This window comes from Patiria miniata, unplaced genomic scaffold (assembly GCF_015706575.1).
Source record: "Patiria miniata isolate m_02_andy unplaced genomic scaffold, ASM1570657v1 HiC_scaffold_4, whole genome shotgun sequence".
NCBI lineage: Eukaryota > Metazoa > Echinodermata > Asteroidea > Valvatida > Asterinidae > Patiria > Patiria miniata.
The window spans coordinates 775,098-795,053 of NW_024037071.1; the positions used below are offsets into that span (position 1 = coordinate 775,098).

The 19,956-nt window shown below is 42.2% G+C and overlaps 1 protein-coding gene across 1 annotated transcript; it reads left to right on the forward strand.

Annotated features, from left to right (window-relative positions):
- Nucleotides 1-787: 787 nt before the first annotated feature.
- Nucleotides 788-19,587, forward strand: LOC119739949 (WD repeat-containing protein 91-like). The gene is made up of 16 exons (XM_038215102.1): nucleotides 788-943; nucleotides 2,232-2,386; nucleotides 3,912-4,021; nucleotides 4,874-4,996; nucleotides 6,055-6,137; nucleotides 7,174-7,280; nucleotides 8,464-8,710; nucleotides 9,622-9,991; nucleotides 10,895-11,027; nucleotides 11,819-11,915; nucleotides 14,442-14,536; nucleotides 15,559-15,703; nucleotides 16,082-16,190; nucleotides 16,343-16,455; nucleotides 17,232-17,429; nucleotides 19,228-19,587. The coding sequence occupies exons 1-16, from the start codon at nucleotides 821-823 to the stop codon at nucleotides 19,381-19,383; spliced, it is 2,364 nt and encodes a 787-aa protein (XP_038071030.1). The 5' UTR covers nucleotides 788-820; the 3' UTR covers nucleotides 19,384-19,587.
- Nucleotides 19,588-19,956: the final 369 nt, after the last annotated feature.

The following is a 19,956-nucleotide window of genomic DNA, read 5'->3' on the forward strand; positions in this document are numbered from 1 at the left end:
GGGGTGTTTAGACAGTCTGTCCTCTCCCACCCCCCCCCCCTGCAAAATTAGTAAAATTATGCAGAAAATTTGGGCATGTGATCACTATGCACGAAGCCCCCAACAATTTTTGTCAGTTATAGAAAAGTGTGTTTAAAGTTGTTATGGGCCCATTTTAATTCCATCCATACATCATTTTCCCAACAGCGATAAATTTTTTATTGATAAACTCAGGGTTTTTTTTTAATTTCTTTGGTTCTCATATCTCACCGACCAAGGATTTTGGTGGGTTTTTTTTTTGGGGGGGGGGGGCTCACAATTTTGTTTCTTCAAATTTTGTGGAGGTTTTTTTTTTTGGGGGGGGGACTATTTTGATGTTGGTGCAAATCGTGGGACTAAAAAAAAACAAAAAAAAAACACCTCTTGGGGTGAGGCTCAAGCCCCCCGAGGCCCCCCCCCCCCTTGGGTGCGCAACTGCGCTGACCCTGTCTCAAAAAAAATAAAAACACTGAGTGACTCGTGTTATTTGAAAAGCTATAGATCAGTAAGGACATGTGATTATTAAACCCAATTTAGGAAAGAAAATTCGCTTTTTGGGGAAAAATGAAAAATTAAAATTTCGGGGATTCGAACCCGCAACCTTTAAATTTGCTAGTGTAAACTATAGTAGCCGGACTAACTTGTCCGCAGAAAAGATAGGACGAGCGCCATCATGCGAAATGATTGTGCCTGATGACTGGATAAATAAAGTACAGTAAACAGAAAATTGGGGGCGTGCAGCGCATGCAGCTAGCAAGCTGGTGGCGCACGCGCGCGTAATACCAGTACCGTAACGTCTGCCATGGCTGATGCGGTGGAGAGAACAGACGACTTGGTTCGAGATTACCTGCTGTTTCGTGGCTTTACGAATACTCTGAAAACTTTTGATGCAGAATTAAAGGTCGACAAAGATAAGAAGCTCCGGGTAGGATTACAATGTTTAAAATATCTGAAACTGTTTGAATAAAAATGTTAAAAAATGGTTTGCCCAGTTTTCGGACATTCGTAATTGACAGTGAAACTGAAAGTGAAAGCTGGATTATCATCTTCGGATATATGTCAATTGTCATGTATGTGAACACACATTATTTTACATTTTCAAAACTAGCACTGGGGGTAGTTTTTCCGGCACAACTATAGAATACAGGGCCACTCCATGAATCTGGGACTGAGAAACATTTCCAATTTTGTTAGAAAATACTTTGAAACTGCTCTCGACTCTCCATAGCACTGCATAGACCACTATTGCCACCCTTTTATTAAAGATAGTGGATATTTTGCCGGAGGTAATGACGGCAAACTAACGATTACTAAAGGTTTGCTGGCGGCAATCCATATCAACAGAGGGCGCTGTACTCTTTAAAATAGGGCTGAATTATAAGATGTATTAAATTCCCACCAAAAGTTGTGCAGCACGTTTGGTGTAGTGGTTAAGCAAAGGCTCTAGTAAGCGGTATGACTCGCGTTCGAATCTGACCGCACCACATTCTAAAGGTTTTTTTTCTCATCCCCAAATAAATAAGAATATTCTTCTTTTATTATTTTAACATGTCTCAAACATTTTTTGCAGAGTATTACATTTTCTTTTTTCAGATTTTTGTAAGTTACAAATGTATCTGTTATCTGTTACTTTCTGTACAAACGCCTGGTGTGGCTATCGCATACATGCAGCCTCATGGTGTATGTATGAGGATAAATGCCAGAAACACTGGGGCGAACCCCTTCTCTTAGCGATAAGTGTTTGCTGGGTTCTTTTACGTGCATTTATACAACACACGGGACCTACAGCTTTACGTCTCATCCGAAGGACGAAGCAATAATGGTTAAGTGCCTTGCTCAAGGGCACAAGTATCCGGGCCCGGGCTTGAACCCACGCCACTGTTGTCTCTGAAACACCAGAGCATGAGTGCAGTGTTCTTAACTGCTAGGCCATCTCACCCCATCAGTTAGTCAACAAAGAGGTTTGGCAACACGTACTGCATGAGGAAACTCGGGGGAATTGGAAACGTCAAAGTGCGTCACGTTAGGGCACTCCGCTACAGTCAGCATTTTTGGCTTGGGTTACTATCACCGGCCAGGTTCCTTACTGGTTTAAAACCACACATTTATAGCAGCGCCATCACACTATTAATCCCCTTATTTGAGTTCCACACTAATCATCTGTATACATGTAGTTGACGTTGTTAACCCACATCTCATTTATGCATTTGTAGGTGGACAAAGTGCTAGACCATCTGCTGAACTCGGTATGGAATTACGATCTAGCAGCAGTCCGAGGCTACATGGAACACCTGGACAGGCGGATATTTTCCCACCTGGAGTACAGTCAGATGACCAATGTCCGCAAGCTGGAAGTCAGCATTCTGAGGTGGGTGCAGTCAATATACCTACTGTATGGGGGTCGGGAGAGGGGGGGGGGGAGGGAACTAAATTACGTACTGTACAGCATATCAATTGCATACATGTAGCACCAGAGTTGTCACAACATAATAATAATAATAATAATTACTCCTTTCGCCCCAATAGGGTGACTTTCCCATAGACTTGTGCACAAACCTAAACTGTCACCTAACCCAAGCTTACCTTATGTTTTTTCCACAAAATTTAGTATTTATACTAATTGGACCATGAGGAATCGATCTAGATGGTTAGCGACTGCAAAATTCCTTGTCCTAAGGGTTGTTTTCATAAAAGGGCGACAGTTATTTTGTCGCCTCAATAAGGTGTATCGCCCTATTGTGGACGGAGTTCGCAAAACCTGTCGCCCTATTACAGTAATAGTAGTAATAAGTGTTCTGAAGTCCAACTTTGTGAAGGGATGCTAGTTTTCAGGCTATAGCCTGAATTAAGGCTTTTCATGTTTTAGAAAACAAATTCAAGCTTTCCATCCCTTCACAGGCCGGAAAAATAAATCCTCGTGTAGCAATGCTCCATGGCAGTCACCATGCCACATGTACATGTAGCTCGGTACACGAATGTAAGAATTGCAAGTTCAAAGTAGACATACATACATGTACATGTAAGAACACGTGTGGTACAAATGTATATTGCAATGTGTTTATGGTGTATTGCAATCTTTTTATGCATGGGGTCATCTTTCACAGGTCAGAGGTCCTGGAACAAAAACCCACTTGCATCCGAACCCTGATGTGTAACAATATGAACTTTGACACAGGATTTCGTTTGTAACTGTTAGCCCCATAGACATAATAAAACCTAGACACGACATTTGCTATTGCGCCAGTGTGAGCAAAATGCTGCGCGTATGGAATAACTAAGAAGTATACGCGTAAATCAAAGCCATATGAATGACATTCGCGCATCGTGTAATTAAGCCGCGTGACACATGCAGCCCGTTTTGCTCACAGAATTTACAACGTAAAAGCAGATAATGTGTCTAAACCTAGACACGACATTTGCTATTGCGCCTGTGAGCAAAATGCTGCGCGTATAGAATGTTATTTGAAGTATGCGCGTAAATCGAAGCCACAATGATAATTCGCGCATCGCGCGCGCCAGGCCGCGTGACGCAGTCCATTTTGCTTACAGAATTTACAACGTAATAGCAGATAATGTCGTGTCTAGGTTTTATTATATGTCTATGGTTAGCCCCAGTGCCTTGAATCAGCTTGCCTAAAATTCAAAAGAAAATGCATCCAAGCTAAAGTTTTTGATATGGACTCCGTGTGTACAAGCCCGTAGCGTTTTTGCGTGAGCATCAGGTGTCATCAGCAATGGTCTCCCCCAACTCTCCCTCTGTAACCGTTGAGGGGGTGCTTGTGCACGAAAAAGGATTACGAGATGCACTATGCAGCTAATTTAACACTACAACCAAATATAAGCTAATTAAACATCCGATAATTTGACAGTTGAAATGGTGTTCTTGATCGCAGGTTGTACATCGTGAACGCAAGCCAGAACAATCGGTCCGATAAAGTCAGCGAGTTCTTTGAGAAGATGGGAAGCGAGATTCAGAACCAGCCTGAATGGAAAGAGTGGTTCGGTATGTGCATCAGTCATGAAATGTGCTTTGCTTGTACAGTTTAGTGAAGATACATGAACAGTTTATGTACATACAAGTATGCAATATATACATGTGTTTTTTCCAGTGTCTGTCAAATACTCCAATTCATCCGAGTGGTCCAATTGGTATACATGTGTGACTAGTGATTGCTTGTGATTGACTGGTGATGGACTTGTTAATGAACTTGTTATGGACTTTTGATGGACTTGTTATGGACTTGTAATGGACTTGTGATTGACTTGTAATGGACTTGTGATGGACTTGTGATGGACTTGTGATGGACTTGTGATGGACTTGTGATGGACTTGTGATTGACTTGTGATTGACTTGTGATTGACTTGTGATGGACTTGTGATGGACTTGTGATGGACTTGGGATTGACTTGTGATGGACTTGTGATGGATTTGTGATGGACTTGTGATGGACTTGTGATGGACTTGTGATGGACTTGTGATGGACTTGTGATTGACTTGTGACGGACTTGTGATGGACTTGTGATGGACTTGTGATGGACTTGGGATTGATTTGTGATGGACTTGTGATTGACTTGTGATTGACTTGTGATGGACTTGTGATGGACTTGTGATTGACTTGTGATGGACTTGTGATGGACTTGTGATTGACTTGTGATTGACTTGTGATGGACTTGTGATGGACTTGTGATTGACTAGTGATTGACTTGTGATTGACTTGTGATTAACTTGACTACGACACTGGTAACCTCATGTATAATACACATGTACTACCAATTACAAGCCATGACGTTTGCATGCATATCAGTGCACCTTTGTTGTTCCTACACCATGTACTTGTTTCTTTTTTACCCCACAGCGTTACCTTTCCTGAAGAACCCAGAGCAGAGTGCGACCTTTGAACTCTACTTCAGCAAGCAGTGGCAGGAGACCTTGACGATTTCTCTCCACAACTTCTTCAGCATCATCTTCCAGTCCATGCATATCCTTAAGATCATTTTTTTTTGTCAGGGTGACCTCTGCCTCAATCCTCCAAAATCGTCCCACTCACTTTTAAAGGGAATGTACATCATTGGCTTTTGCTGTAATTTTAAGAAATGAACTACTTGAGGGGTTAGTATAATACTAGTCAAATATTGTTACACTGACATGTTTGAAGTTTTGTGTTCGAAAATGCTGGAAAAACCAAGAAAAACGAAAATGTTCAAGTAGTCTGGTTCCCTGACTCCACTAAGGATAAAATGGATCAATTTATAGATGCCGGAAAATTGTAAGGTAAGGGAATAAGTGTAGCTGGCCTGCACCCGTTCATGAACATGTTACCAATAGCAAACAAAATTTGGACTTAAAAAATGATATATTTGAAGCAGAAGTTGAAAAATAGTTAGGTTTTTCCAACGGTGATCGGCCGACCACTGTTGGAAATGTATACAAAAATGCCAATTTCTTGAAAATGACTTCACACCAGGAGCCATAATTTTACAGGATGCTTTTGACTGTCATTTACCAACATCCAAGTAAGGTATTTCGTAAAAACTTGATAGTTTTATTTTTCGATGTTTGCAAATGTTGTATATTCCCTTTAACACGTTGGAGCAGTGCAGAGGATATCCAGAAGCAGTGTGGATGATAACCAGTATAATTAGACCTCAATTGTGCATGGCTGAACTTATTATAAACAACGCTGAGTACAGCTTCAGTCATTGACACAATGCAACCTCCAAAATCAATGTGCACTTTACAGGCATACAGCCTCAATCCTTCAACATCCTCCAAAATGCCTGGTGATTTTGGAGGATTGATTGTGGGGGGGTATTTAGGGTTAACAAATAACTGTGTTATCTGTTTCAAACTTTGATCTTTTCTGTGAGACACGGAATTCAGTATTACAATCCAAAGCGATTCATAAAATAAACCAATTAAAATCCTGACACATTCTCTACACAATTTTTTCCATTGTAAATATATATCCGTCAAACAATTCGAAGGAATTTTCTTCATTGGAATTGATTTGTTTCTCCTTAACTTGCCCAAATCCACCTCTTCCAGGATTGCTGAATTTTGACGCTGAACTGCAGCGGATGAATGACTTGCAAGACAACAACGCACTCCTTATGAAGCAGGTTGGTAAACAGTGTACATGTACATACGTCTTCTGCTGGGCTGACAGACCACCTAAACGAACCATACCCTGCACTGCCACTGTCCGTATATATCAGCTGCATGGCGCGAGCCAGGCTGGAAGACTGCCTAGTGGCGTTTGCAACTTGTTAAACATGTTAAATGTATTTTCTTAATTTCTTCATCCAGATTAGGACACTTTTTTTGTGGGGAGGGGGGGCAGTGGATATGCGGGTATGCAGGATATGAATATTTAAAGTTTTATTTGACCAGCCACGGAGAGTACATACGTTCAAGCATCATAAGCTTTCCAAATGACATAAAGCACTTTTGGAAAGAATGTTGCAACCTGACGCCACTTCCGCGATTGTGTACAAAGTCTATGGAGAGTCAAGAAAATTTTCCAAGTATTTCCTAACAAAATTGGAAATGTCTCTTAGTCCCAGATTCATGTCTTTTCATCTTTTTTGCAATGAATGACCTTCATTGAGATGATATATGAAGAAAAAAATGGCGTCAGGTTGCAACATTCTTTCCGCACTTTTACACATGCGCTTGCTGCCTGACCTCACACAACGTGTTCTGTCCCTGATCAATGGGATCTGTCTTTGTCAAGGAGAGCTACATCATTAATAATAACAAACTAATTGACTATTAAATAAGTTGACCATTAAATAAACCACGAAGGATTGTAAGTGGTTAATGCTAACCCTGCTGGACGCAACGTAGTGCATCAGCTGTGAAAGTCTGTGGGACCTTGCTGCATTGAGCCATCAACACCAATGCGTAAATGACAGATTCTTAAAAATGAGAGCTAGTCCCATTGAACAATGCCACAGTAGTATCCAGCTGCATTCAGTGACCTCAGACTCTGAGGCGGTTTAGCCTTGAGACTTTGACCTGATGGATCTTGCTACACTGAGCAGGCGTTTCATTTTGACAAGTGTTGCATTTAGTTGCGTTCAACAGGGTTTCTAGCCAAAATAGGGTAGGGGGTTAATGCTTACAGAGATCATGTGATAAATGTTTTACTTACAGGTTTCCATGTTGGAGCGTGCCCAGAAGGAGAAAGGTGCATCCTTAGAGCTTCCTTCAGAACTCAGCGGAGCCGCAGAGGTGCAGGATGACTTCACTGCCTTACCAACGTAAAAGCAGTAAAATCATATCTATATGTCAATTTTGTTGTTGTCTTATTTAATATTTTTGAGTGTGTGTAAAAAATAGTCTCTATTGTATCTTGTTGCAAGAGTCCTTTAGGTATGGATGAGGCTTCGCCTCGCCCACTTCGTGGTGTAGGGGGCTTTACAGCCTCGCACACTTTGTGGGTAAATGCTCGCTTCACGGGCAACTGCCCGTTACAAGGGCAAAAGTACACTACACGGGCGAACTCCCACTACGCAAGTGAGAAGCTAGTCATGGATTTGGATTTTATTCCCCATATACAGCCGGTCCGTGACAAGCGAGGTCGCTATCAACAAGATGAATCAACCCAGTCTTGGCAATATTGGCAGCGCCACCCAGGAAATTTCCAGCATACCTCACGCGCGTGCATTATCTTGTATACAGCGCGCATGAGGTATGCTCGGAATATCGCGGTTAGTGCTGTCAATATTGCCAAGACTGCATTGGATTTATCTCTACTGCCTTTGTCACGTCACGGGTCTGGCTGCAAAATCGTGGAATTAAAATTTTTTAGTGCAGTCTTGGAGCAAGACTAGTGAGAAGCCTGCCCAGTGTAGCAATATCCCACATGTCAAAATTCCTAAGGCCACACTGCTTCGGAGTCTGTGGTCACCATCTGCTTTAGGATACAACAGTAACATTGTTCAATGGGATTTGCTCCCAGTGTCTCAGAGGGTGCAGTTTATCCCTCCTATACAAACATACATTCTGTGCCAAGTTGTCCTTTCAGTCAAAATCAATCAAGTGACTGTTTTCAACGGTTAAGAATTCCCAGCACACATAAAAGTAGGATTGACTGGCCGTGACTGCCCATGTAACTTGATACAGCTTTGCTTTGACTGTGGGTAATTGATAAGCCATCTGTGCCCACAATTTGCCTGCTTTGTCTGTTCATGGTCTGTTGACTGAGTTTGACTAGTCACAGTGCGTGCTTGACATTATGTTCTGACTGCTATTATAAGTATAGCAGGGGAAGTGGGTGGAAATTTTGACTTCCTGTGACCGTTTAAATAGCAGGAGGGTTATGCACTGGTGTTGGTGGCCCTATGCAAACATGTCCCACAGACTTGTCACACCGGCTGCACTGTGTTGCATCTAGCAATGTGAGGGTAAATTAAGCTCAAATTTTGTTTGATTTTTTTATAGGAATGCTGAAGTCAAAGACCCACAGTTCAAGGCCGCCAGGGTAAGCAGCACCAAGAAAAGCCCGTCCCCGATTTCAGTCAGACGGAGTAACCCACTGGGGACACCCGGCCCCGCCCGTAGGGCCGTCACGGCGATCCTGGGCAGCGTCAGTGACAAGGTCACCAGGCAAGTGGGCAATGGCAGGGAGTCAGGAACAAGCAAGAAGGCGGAAATCACCCAGGCTGCATCATCGGGGATATCTGTACAGGTTAGATGGTGATTTGAACATTTTCATGGAGGACAGGTACAATAAAGGGTGAAATAGTGGTGGGACTTAAATCTGGATTTTTTATAATTCGGTTTGAATCCCACTTTTTGTTTACAATTTTGGATACCGGATATTCGAAACCAACCTTTAAAAGAATTAAGCCCTCCATTTTTTGTGACGCGGGAAACAACTGGAACATTCCCCAATTTGCTTTGTCTTCTCTGATCGGAACTGCATTTACTCGCTACTGGTCTTCTTGGTATATGAATAGCCTGCCCATTCAGCTTTTCAGAGAGTTTAGAGTTTAAAATCGCTTTATTTTGCAGTGGAGCTTCGACATCATTTTACAAAATGGCGACATGACTACTTTTAGGGGTGATCATCTTTGGATGAAAATTTCTCTCAAAAGTGATCAGTTAACCCAAAGATTGAGCAGAAAATGAACGATGATTAGTAGTGGTAGTGAAGTCTGTCATGAGCCAATGTGACCCATCAGGCCGGCGTTGATCTCCAGTTTCAGTTGCATGAAACGACAGAATATTTCTCTTCCCCCTGGATGGGATGCTAGTCCATCACAGGTTACTCCCCAAGCTAATGTCGGTACCCATTTGTACTCCTGGGTGGAGAGAGGCAAGTGGGGATGAAGTGGCTTGCCCAAGGACACAACATGTGGCCAGCGGCTGGATTCGAACCCCTGACCCTCTGATCATGAGTCCATGAGCCTTAACCTCTAGGCTACACTCACTGTGAACGATGATTAAACAAGCTGTAATTTGATGTGGTCTCAAACACCTCAGAGAGTTGTAGATGTTTTTCCTGGGAGTGGGCATAATTGTCACTGGAATCTATGACAGCTCATTTACAGGTCTGCAGCCATAACCTTTTTCCCGTCTTTTTTTTTTGTCTGTAAGGGATTCAACCAAATGAGCCAGCCATCTCAGCAGCCAGCCACACACCAGAGGCCCGGTCGCTCCCAGCAGCAATCCTCCCAGGCTCTCGCCCAGCAGAGACGGGAACTCCTCTCCAAATCCAGCCAGGGGAGGGCGCCAGACTCGCAACGCTACGCGTCGCAGTCCAGCGTGGAGGAGTACGGCATGCAGGACATGCTGAGCGTCGGCAAGCCGGGCAGGAGCGGCAACTTTGGCACGTTGCCAAACTTCGCGGAGCCTGTCGCGCTAGAGCCTGTCGTGAAGAAGGAGCCGGATGTGACTGTGCCTAAGGCCCTTCCCCAGCCTGTTGCAGTGCCTATTGAAGAGACAAAGAAGCCCTCACTAGACCAAGGTAGACATTTCGAATCGGCGGTTTTGTCTTTATGTGTACATAATTGTCAGTTAACCCTAACTTTGACAAATCCTCCCAAATCCTCTTTGCAAAACGGAGGATTTTGCAGGATTGAGGCTATCTGGCAAAAGTGTGGCTGATTTTGGAGGATGCACTGTTCCAAGGTCTTGGGCCAGACCTTGCGTTGTTTATGCTCAGCCGTGCATAAATGTAGGCCTAGATTATACTTGAAATCTTCCGCACTGCTCCAAGATGGCACTGGCTGTGCCTCAACATATGCGATGCGATCAAGCTAAATGAGTCGTTTGTCGACCTGGTCATATTTACAGATTTAAAAAGAGCACAATCTCTGCATTACTGCTGTGAAAACGGCATGCTGATACCATCTTTAGTTCAACAATTATGAAAGTCGGAACACCAAGAGATGTGATGAAGTGATGTGATGAAGTGGCCCTATTTTGGCCTGAATCTCCAAATGATAATTCCCGACAAACGACTCATTTAGCTTGATCGCATCACATATTGCCAGTGATTGCTATAGGCTGTTGTTTTCGTTTTGCTGGAAGAGCACACACCTTTTTGTGATCCGTGGACAGAACTTTAAAACGGCGGTTGTTTTAAAAAATCCGTAACTTAAAAAAGTACATGAGTGATTTGAATGATTCTTGTACTAAAATAAAGCTTATGAATTGGGCTTTCACATCCTAGATTTTGAAAGTGCTACATGCAGAACTTCCCTAAAACAATGGTCCCGACATTTGGCTTTCATTTTCTTTTTACTCACCCTGTATGTTCACATGGTGCTACTCCTCAATTTACAGCGTTACCCCTCTCAGCGCCCTACGCTTATTAAAAGTTGACTCTATAAAGAGAAAAAATACTTGCCCACTTGTTGCTCCATAGATTACGAGGAGGCAGCTCCATTCATAGTCCTCAGCCAAGACGAGTACACGGAGCATCACTCAGCCATCGCTGCCTGCAAGTTCAACCCCTCTGCCACTACCGTGGCCAGTTTGGACATAGATGGTGTTGTCAAGTGAGTATTTTTAACTTAAGATTGTATTTTGCAAGTAGATTATCAGCTTTATCAGTCTCTCGATGACGGGCAGAGCACACTGTCCGAAATGTGGAGTTTCCTCCGGTTCTTTTCAGGACCTCACAAACCCACAATTTTAAGAGATGTACATGGTGACTAAAAAAAAATGAAACCCAAATGTCAGGACTATTGTTTTATTGAAGTTCTGCATGTAGCACTTTCAAAATCTAGTATATGAAAGCCCAATTCATAAGCTTTCTTTTAGTACAAGAATCATTGAAATCACTCATGTACTTTTCAAGTTACGGAATTTTAAACACAACCACTGTTTAAGGTTAAGGTCCACGGTTCACCAAAAAGGTGTGCGTTCTTTCAGCAAAACGAAAACAATTCACACACATACCTATGTGATTTGTTTTCGTTTTGCTGAAAGAGCACTGAACTTTTTTACGATCCTTGGACAGAACCTTAAAACGGTGGTTGTGTTTAAAATTCCGTACCTTGAAAAGTACATCAGTGATTTGAATGATTCTTGTACTAAAAGAAAGCTCATGAATTGGGCTTTCATATCCTAGATTTTGAAAGTGCTACATGCAGAACTTCACTAAAACAATGGTCCCAACATTTGGGTTTCGCTTTTTTGACTCACCCTGTACTTCCTCTTTATACCACATAATGATAAGTTCATGAGAAAAATGTTTAATTTTCGTGTTGCCTGATCAGCTTCTTAATTGTGTTTTTTCTTCTCATTAAATATTGATTTTCATAAAGACCCTACTTTATCCACACAGGGTTTGGAAGTTTGCACCTTCCCCAATAACCACGGCAACAATCATGTATAAATCACCAGTACTATCCATAGAGTGGGCTACAAAATCGGACCGCTTGGTAAGAAAGTATAACACCAATCCGATATGATCAAAATTAGAGTGATATTTCTTTCTTCTTTTCCCATTAATTTTCTTTGATATTTCACTTACAAAAACGTAATAAATAGCAACCACGTGTGCCTCGTGTCAATGCCTACGTGCACCCATTCACGGATTCGCCCAATTACAAACCACTTCTAACAGAACTTTCCAAAAATGCATCTCTTGACTCATCTTCGGGAGTGACCTTATATTCTTTTCTACAAAATGATAGCATGCCAGAAGGAACTTGATAATTTCACAGGGAGTTTAAAGACATTACTATCTTTGAATCAAGTGAGCTTTGAACAATAATTTGGTATGTTACTTGTGGGATAGTTGCAAATGATCTACTCTACATTTTAAAGGGACACTAGGGTCCTGGAACAGCCAAATTGGGCTACAAAACGCACTTTGAACGAGATGATGTTAATCGGAAATAACATTTAAAAGTAGGATATAAACATCCACACAACTATCCTTTCAAAACTGGGCGTTTTTGTGTTATTCCTGTATTTTGCGTGCGAGAACGAATTTCGGGGTCCACTTTTGCGACCCCATAAATTCGAGCTGTTATGACGCTAGTTGTGATTTCATTTGTAAAGTGTTCGCCATTTGCGGACGTTGAAGAAACCTTTTTTTTTTGCATTGATGGTGATTGTAAACAAGCGGTTTTTTTTTTTCTTTTCTCGGGAACGGTAAGACATTAGGTTGGTTTCCTTTCAACCAGATGTTTGAAATAGGCTAAGTAAACAATCCAAAATATAAAATTTTCTGGGATTTCAGGATCTAGTGCCCCTAGTGGCTTTTGGTTGTAGGCGTATTGAGTACATGCATGCGACCTGCATGCGAGCTTGCTATGGGCTCCGTGCACAAGTACCCCTTCAACGGCCAGAAAAGGAGAGTTGGGGGAGACCTAGACTGGTTCCGGTCCATCCACTGTGTATTTCGAATGATCTGCCAGACTATCGCAAGTTAAATTTGAACGCAAAGTTAAATTTGAATGCGCACCGACGACGCCTGATGCTCACGCGCGACGATGCTACGGCTTGGGCCAAGTTCGCGCAAGGACTATAGTTGACCAATGGTTAACTAACGTTTGCCCAAACTCTGTCTAGTCGACGGTGGTTGACTACGCTAGTCGACTATTTGGAACCAGCCTACTGGGGTTGGTTGCTTCACTGGTAACCAATAGCCGAGCGCATTCATAACGCTAGCAGAGAGCCAGGATCCAGAAGTTTTGCGATGACATTTTGACCAGTGTTTGACTAGAGACGTTCGCACGTTGCTATCAGTGCGCAGGCGTAAGGTACGTCATAAATCAACCACTAGTCGACTATTAAATGGTCCTTGCCCGAACTTGGCCCCCTATGAACAAAATTAGGATAATATTTCTTTCTTCTTTTTCCATTAATTTTCTTTGATATTTCACTTACAAAAACGTAATTTAATAGCAACCACGTGTGCCTCGTGTCAACGCTTGCGTGCACCCATTCACGGATTCACCCAATTACAAACCACTGCTAACAGAACTTTCCCGAAATGCGTCACTTGACTCATCTTCGGAAGTGACCTTCTTAATATTGTTTTCTAAAAAATGACAGCATGCCAGCAGGAATAATTTCACAGGGAGTTTAAAAACATTACTATCTTTGAATCAAGTGAGGCCAAGTTTGAGCAAGGACCATTAGTCCACTAGTGGTTGATTTGTGACGTACCTTATGCCTGCGCGCTGATAGCAACATGCGAACATCTCTAGTCAAACGCTGGTCAAAATGTCATCGCAAAACTTCTGGATCCTGGCTCTCTGCTAGCGTTATGAATGTGCGCGGCTATTGGTTACCAGCGAAGCAACCAACCCCAGTAGGCTGGTTCCAAATAGTCGACTAGCGTAGTCAACCACCGTTGACTAGACAGAGTTCGGGCAAACGTTAGTTAACCATTGGTCAACTATAGTCCTTGCGCGAACTTGGCCTGAGCTTTGAACAATAATTTGGTATGTTACTTGTGGGATAGTTGGAAATGATCTGCTCTACCTTTTAACGATAAGGCTTCTGGTTGAAGGCGTATTGAGTACATGCATGCGACCTGCATGCGAGCTTGCTGGCATCTATGGGCTCCGTTCACAAGTACCCCTTCAACGGCCAGAAAAGGAGAGTTGGGGGAGACCTAGACTGGTTCCGGGCCATCCACTGTGTATTTTGAATCATCTGCCAGACTATCGCAAGTTAAATTTGAACGTAAAGTTAAATTTGAATGCGCGCCGACGACACCTGGTGCTCACGCGCGACAATGCTACGGCTTAGCTTTGTGCACATTCAGAATAAGTAAGTCGTGCTTACTTCGCGCGCTAACCAGTCCCGTACAGGCACACGCGGTGTCCCGTCTCAAAAGCGCCCTCTTTCGTTGGCGCACTGGAGCCCATACATGTGTGCCATGGCTTTCAGTTGCAGTTGCCAGACTAGACTTGTAACGTTTCCATCAATTCTGTTTCATTGCTTTGCAGTTGTTACTGGGCAGTTCAAACGGCACTGTGAAGATCTACGACACGGAAGCCAAGAAACCAGTGTGTGACTTAGAAACAGACAGCGGCCATCCAAGGTTTGCGTTCAAACAAAATGTCATTGTGGTTCAAAAAGGGCATCAATGGTGTGATCAACTCCCTATTTTTAGCTGTGTTGCCGTTCGTTCAGTTATGTATGGTCAGAGTACTTTTAAGGAATTCAAGTTTCAGTTTTTGTTTGAACGGTCATCATTGTGAAATGCTTTTCCAAGGAAGAGGGCATTTGTGAAAATCCCTTAAAAAGACACCAGGAAAAGAGGCAGGAAATATAAAAGCAATGGTAACTTGGCAAATTTCCGGATCCAGAGGGGGGTGGGGGGCACCCCCCCTCCTGGAAAACTGTTATTGATTATTATTATTATTTTTTTTTTTTACATTTTCAGGAAATAAATTAAAATGTTGCGTATCTCCCTCGCTAGCCATCAGCTACGCATACCTTTTAGTTTTAATTATACAGGGTGGATAAAACAAACATGAAACCGAGATATTATTGCTAATTGGAACAGAAGTAGGGCACATGTGAGTCAAAAGGAGATATCCTCTGTTAGGGTTGAATCTCCTCTTTAAAATGACACCCTGATCATGTCATTACCTTCACGGTTGACTGAGCAGTGACAAATTTTTTTGAAAGGGTCTATTTACAGGCTTGCGCCACTTTTCAATTGTGGTTTTTGTGTTGTCATTTGTCACAGAGTGAAAGGCTATGGTTGCCAATCAAGGCAGGTGGGGGAAAAAAGAGATTTCACCATGAAAAGTGGCGCAATTCTCTAAATAGACCCTTTCATAAAATTGGTCACTGCTCAGTCAACTGTGAATGTAAGGACATGATCAGGGTGTCATTTTAAAGAGGAGATTCAACCCTAACAGAGGGTATCTCCTTTTGATTCACATGTGCCCAACTTTCATTTTTTTATCCACCCTGTATTACAATATGGAAATAGCACAAGATTCTACATATTTAATCCCCTTCCCCTTTTTGAAAAAAAAAATATTCAACCATCGGGTTAATTTAGTGTGCAATAAATCACAACAATACTGTGTTTATCTTGGTTTCCTGCAGGGCAGTCTCTTTATGCTGCAGTCCCAATGGTTCAACCTTCATCTGTTCAGCGGCCAGTCTTTCCAATCACCAGCCGTCCGGTCTTCCCTCCACAGCGGTATCGTCCAGGTTACTAGTCTGTGACATCAAACAGGTCAAGGTCATAGTAAGTGTGATCCACGCCACTTTCATAAATCTGATGAGGATTGAGTTCAGGCCAGTATAGAAATATGAACACGAAGCGAATTTGAAGTCGGGAAACAGCTGCGAAATTACCCCGAGGTGAAACGTGTTCATTTTGTCCCGTCACCCACCCATCTGGCTAATGGGGGCGTGTTCAAAGCGAATGATCTTAACACCATTGGACATAGGTAGCCCTTTTCATTGCAACAAATTTGCAGACGGACTCTATTCGTTGACAAAAACGATTTATACCCCCCCCACACTCCACACCCCACCCTCTTTGTCAATGGTAATTTATTTGCTGGAAGACTTTCAGAGGTTGATTTCTCATCCTGGTTTTGAACATTTCTTTTTCTTCCAGAATGAGCTGGCTATGACGACCAATTCAGGTTGTGTGAACTGCACAGCATTCAACCACAACGGGCATCTCTTAGTCACTGGCGCAGCAGATGGAATGATCAGAATATTTGGTAAGAAAAGTAAAAAAAAAAGTTTTGTTTCCAGTAACACTGCCAAAAAGGAAGATTAGGTAGGCATAAAAACACTAAAAAGTTCAAAATTGACAAGAAAATAAACCACATTATGTGAAGTACATTGTTGTTTTTTGTTGTGTTTCTTGCAGATATGCAACGATTAGAGAGCCTACTCAGTTGGCATGCACACTCCGGTCCGGTCTATGCAGCTCAGTTCAGCCTAGATGAGACGTCTGTCCTGAGTATGGGCTCGGATGGAAAGGTAAACCTATAAACCCTGACCCTGAATCCTCCTGCTTTGGGCAAGTGCATCCATCCCTAATGACCCATACACCTCAGAATTTGGGGAAGGCAAAATGAGCCTTTAAAAGTTCAAGGGAATGTACAACATTTGCCTTTGCTGCAATTTTCAGAAATAAATGGATTCGGAGGATTAGTATGCTATAGCAGATATTGTTAAATTGACTTGTTTCACGTTTTGGGCTTGTAGATGTAAAAAAAAACCAAGAAAACCAATCATGTTCTTGAAGTCTGTTTCCCTAAGGTGAAATGGACCAATTTATAGACCTTGTGAAATTGTAAGGTATAGAGAATCAGTCTAGAAGACTTGTACCCCTTCACAGGTGTGTAATCAATTGCCAAGAAAATGCGGAATAACTAAATACGAAAAATTAGGAGCAGTTTTAGAAACAAGCTAGTTTTTTTTCCAACACTGGTTGGCCGACCAGCATTGGGAAAAAATACTTGAAAATTTCTTGAAAATGTCAGCACACCAGGAGCTACGATTTTACAGGATGCTTTAGACTATCATTCCCTGACAATCCAGTAAGGTATTTTGTGATAATTTGACCATTTTGTTTTTTGATCTTTGCCAATGTTGTATCTTCCCTTTAAGAAGGAATTGAGCCCCTCCCCCTCTCCCAACCCTCCGCTAGAAAATTAGCATCTCCCCCCCCCCCAAAAAAAATCCTGCAAATTGGACCCCTACTACGCCACTGCTTGACTACAATGCCGGTTTCATCTCCCGTTACACTACAGTTCAGTCAGTGGAGCACGCACCGAGTCGGTGAGAGGCTGCAGCAGCTAGACATCCACGACGGTGCCACGGGACCATTCATCATGTCGGGATTCGGCGGATACAAACAACAGCTGGCTCCCCGGGCCAAGCTCTTTGCCTTCGACAGCAGCGGCACCCACGTGCTTACCTGTGCGCCGTACGGAGGCATCATTTACAAGGTTAGTGGTGGGGGAAAAAATTGGTGACTGTTCGTGCAAAATCGTCCCTCAAAATGTATCTTCGAGGTTTCTACAGGATGAGTAAAAAGAAACGATACCCAAATTTTGGGACCATTGTTTTAGGGAAGTTCTGCATATAGCACTTTCAAAATCTAGGATATGAAAGCCCAATTCACAAGCTTTCTTTTAGTACACGAATTATTCAAATCACTCATGTACTTTTCAAGTTACAGAGTTTTAAACACAACCACCGTTTTAAGGTTCTGTCCACGGATCACAAAAAGGTCAGCGTTCTATTAGCAAAACGAAAACAATTCACACACATCCCTGTGTGATTTCTTTTCGTTTTGCTGAATGAACACTGAACTTTTTTGTGATCTTTGGACAGAACCTTAAAACGGTGGTTGTGTTTAAAATTCCGTAACTTGAAAAGTACGTGAGTGATTTGAATAATTCCTGTACTAAAAGAAAGCTTATGAATTGGGCTTTCATATCCTAGATTTTGAAAGTGCTATATGAAGAACTTCACTAAAACAATGGTCCCAACATTTGGGTTTCATTTTTTTTTACTCACCCTGCATTGTTTGCTGTCCTGGCACCCTGGAGTTAATCCCAGGCCAGTTGACTCATTCCTAATGAGTTCGTGGGCCAGGCTGGATGACCTTTTGCATATACCAATATTCATGACTTGACATCGTCCTTTTCAAAATGTTCAGATGAAACCCACTTGGAACCGGCAGGAACCGGTGGTAACCTGCGGTTACCCGCCGGTTGGATGTGATATCATTTCAGGAAGACACTTTTCAGTTCGATGTTTTCTGTTCAGATTGTGAACCCAAAATTTGCTAATTTAAAACAGTAGTGAGAAAAGGTTGCTCATTGGCTTACTACCCTGTACTTACACAATGACGAATCCCCAAAGAAAACAAACTTAACGACCGCAAAATATCCAAAATTCTAGCAACTATTTGTGCTGATGTAGCTGTAACATTGAGGTTTCTGCCTGGAATGACATCACAGTTTTGCTCATGAAAATGGAAATTTGAATAAGCATAAGAACCAAAAGTCACCAAAATGCCCTTCAAAATGGCAAAACAAAAACTGAAAATAAGGTTAAATGGGACACAAAGGTGCATTTTCAAGGATTGCATTAAAAAAATTACATTGCGTGAGCCCTTAAAGGGAAAATACAACATTTGCAAACATCAAAAAATGAAATGATCAAATTATCATGAAATACCTTACTGGATTGTTAGGGACTGACAATCTAAAGCATCCTTTAAAATCGTGGCTCCTGGTGTGCTGACATTTTCAAGAAAAACTGTATTTTTCCAACGCTGGTCGGCCGACCAGCGTTGGAGAAAACTGGCTTTTTTTTTAAAAACTGTTCTTAATTTTTCATATTTAGTTATTCTGAATTTTCTTTGCAATTGATTACACACCTCTGAAGGGGCACAAGCCTGCTAGACTGATTCTCTGACCTTACAATTCCCCAAAGTGTATTAATTGCTCTGTTTCATCCTATTGGGGTCAGGGAACCAGACTACAAGAACACGATAGGTTTTCTTGGTGTTTCCAGCATCTACAAGCCCAAAACGTGAAACAAGTCTGTTTAACAATATTTTCTATAACATACTAATCCTCCAAATCCATTTATTTCTGAAAATTGAAGCAAAAGCAAATGTTGTACATTCCCTTTAATGACAAGAAAACAACAAAGGCGTTGTCATGGGTTTTTAGTAAAAATTTTAAGCCATCAACAAATATAATTTTTTTTTTTTTTATAAATCAATACCAGCTGCACAGAGAGCAGGGAATGCTGCGGCTGTTGACCATCTTAGGTCACCGTACTCCAGTCGTCAGCGTCGACTGGTGCACGTCAGTCAACACTGGCATGTGTCTAACGGGCTCCATGGACGGCCGTGTACAGGTCACAACTCTACTCAGCCAGTGATGCTCCGCAGGTTGTAAAAAAAACACCAAAAATCACTATTTTAATAACCAATTTTTTTAAAGAAGCACACACAGACTGAAATATATTAAATGAAAGATGATCATGATATCTGTTATGTACAGTTGGTGCGTTTTAAAATATATTTTACCGGAGAGTAGGAGGCAGAGGGTCATTTTGATTACATGTGCAATTCCTGGAACTTTGTATCTTGCCAACCTCTCTAAAGTGAGTTTTCTTTCGGTGACCGTCTCGTGTTACAGTAGGGAAATCAAAAACCATAACTACCGCCCACAAGTAACTATCGCCTGTGGAGCGCTGTGGTCCAATGTTAAGGTGTTGACTCGCGTGCCTCGGTACGTGGGTTCAAAGCCTGACGGGGAACATGGTGCTTGTGTTCTTGGGCAAGACACTTTACTACAATTGCCTCTCTCCACCCAGGAGTATAAATGGGTACCTGTGAAGGTAGAGACCAGATTGCGCTGATCTCGAGCTGCTGCAAAAACTGGTCTCATGGCCTGATGAACAGGGGTAATAATTGTGAAGTGCTTTGAGACTTTTAGTAATAAAAAAAAG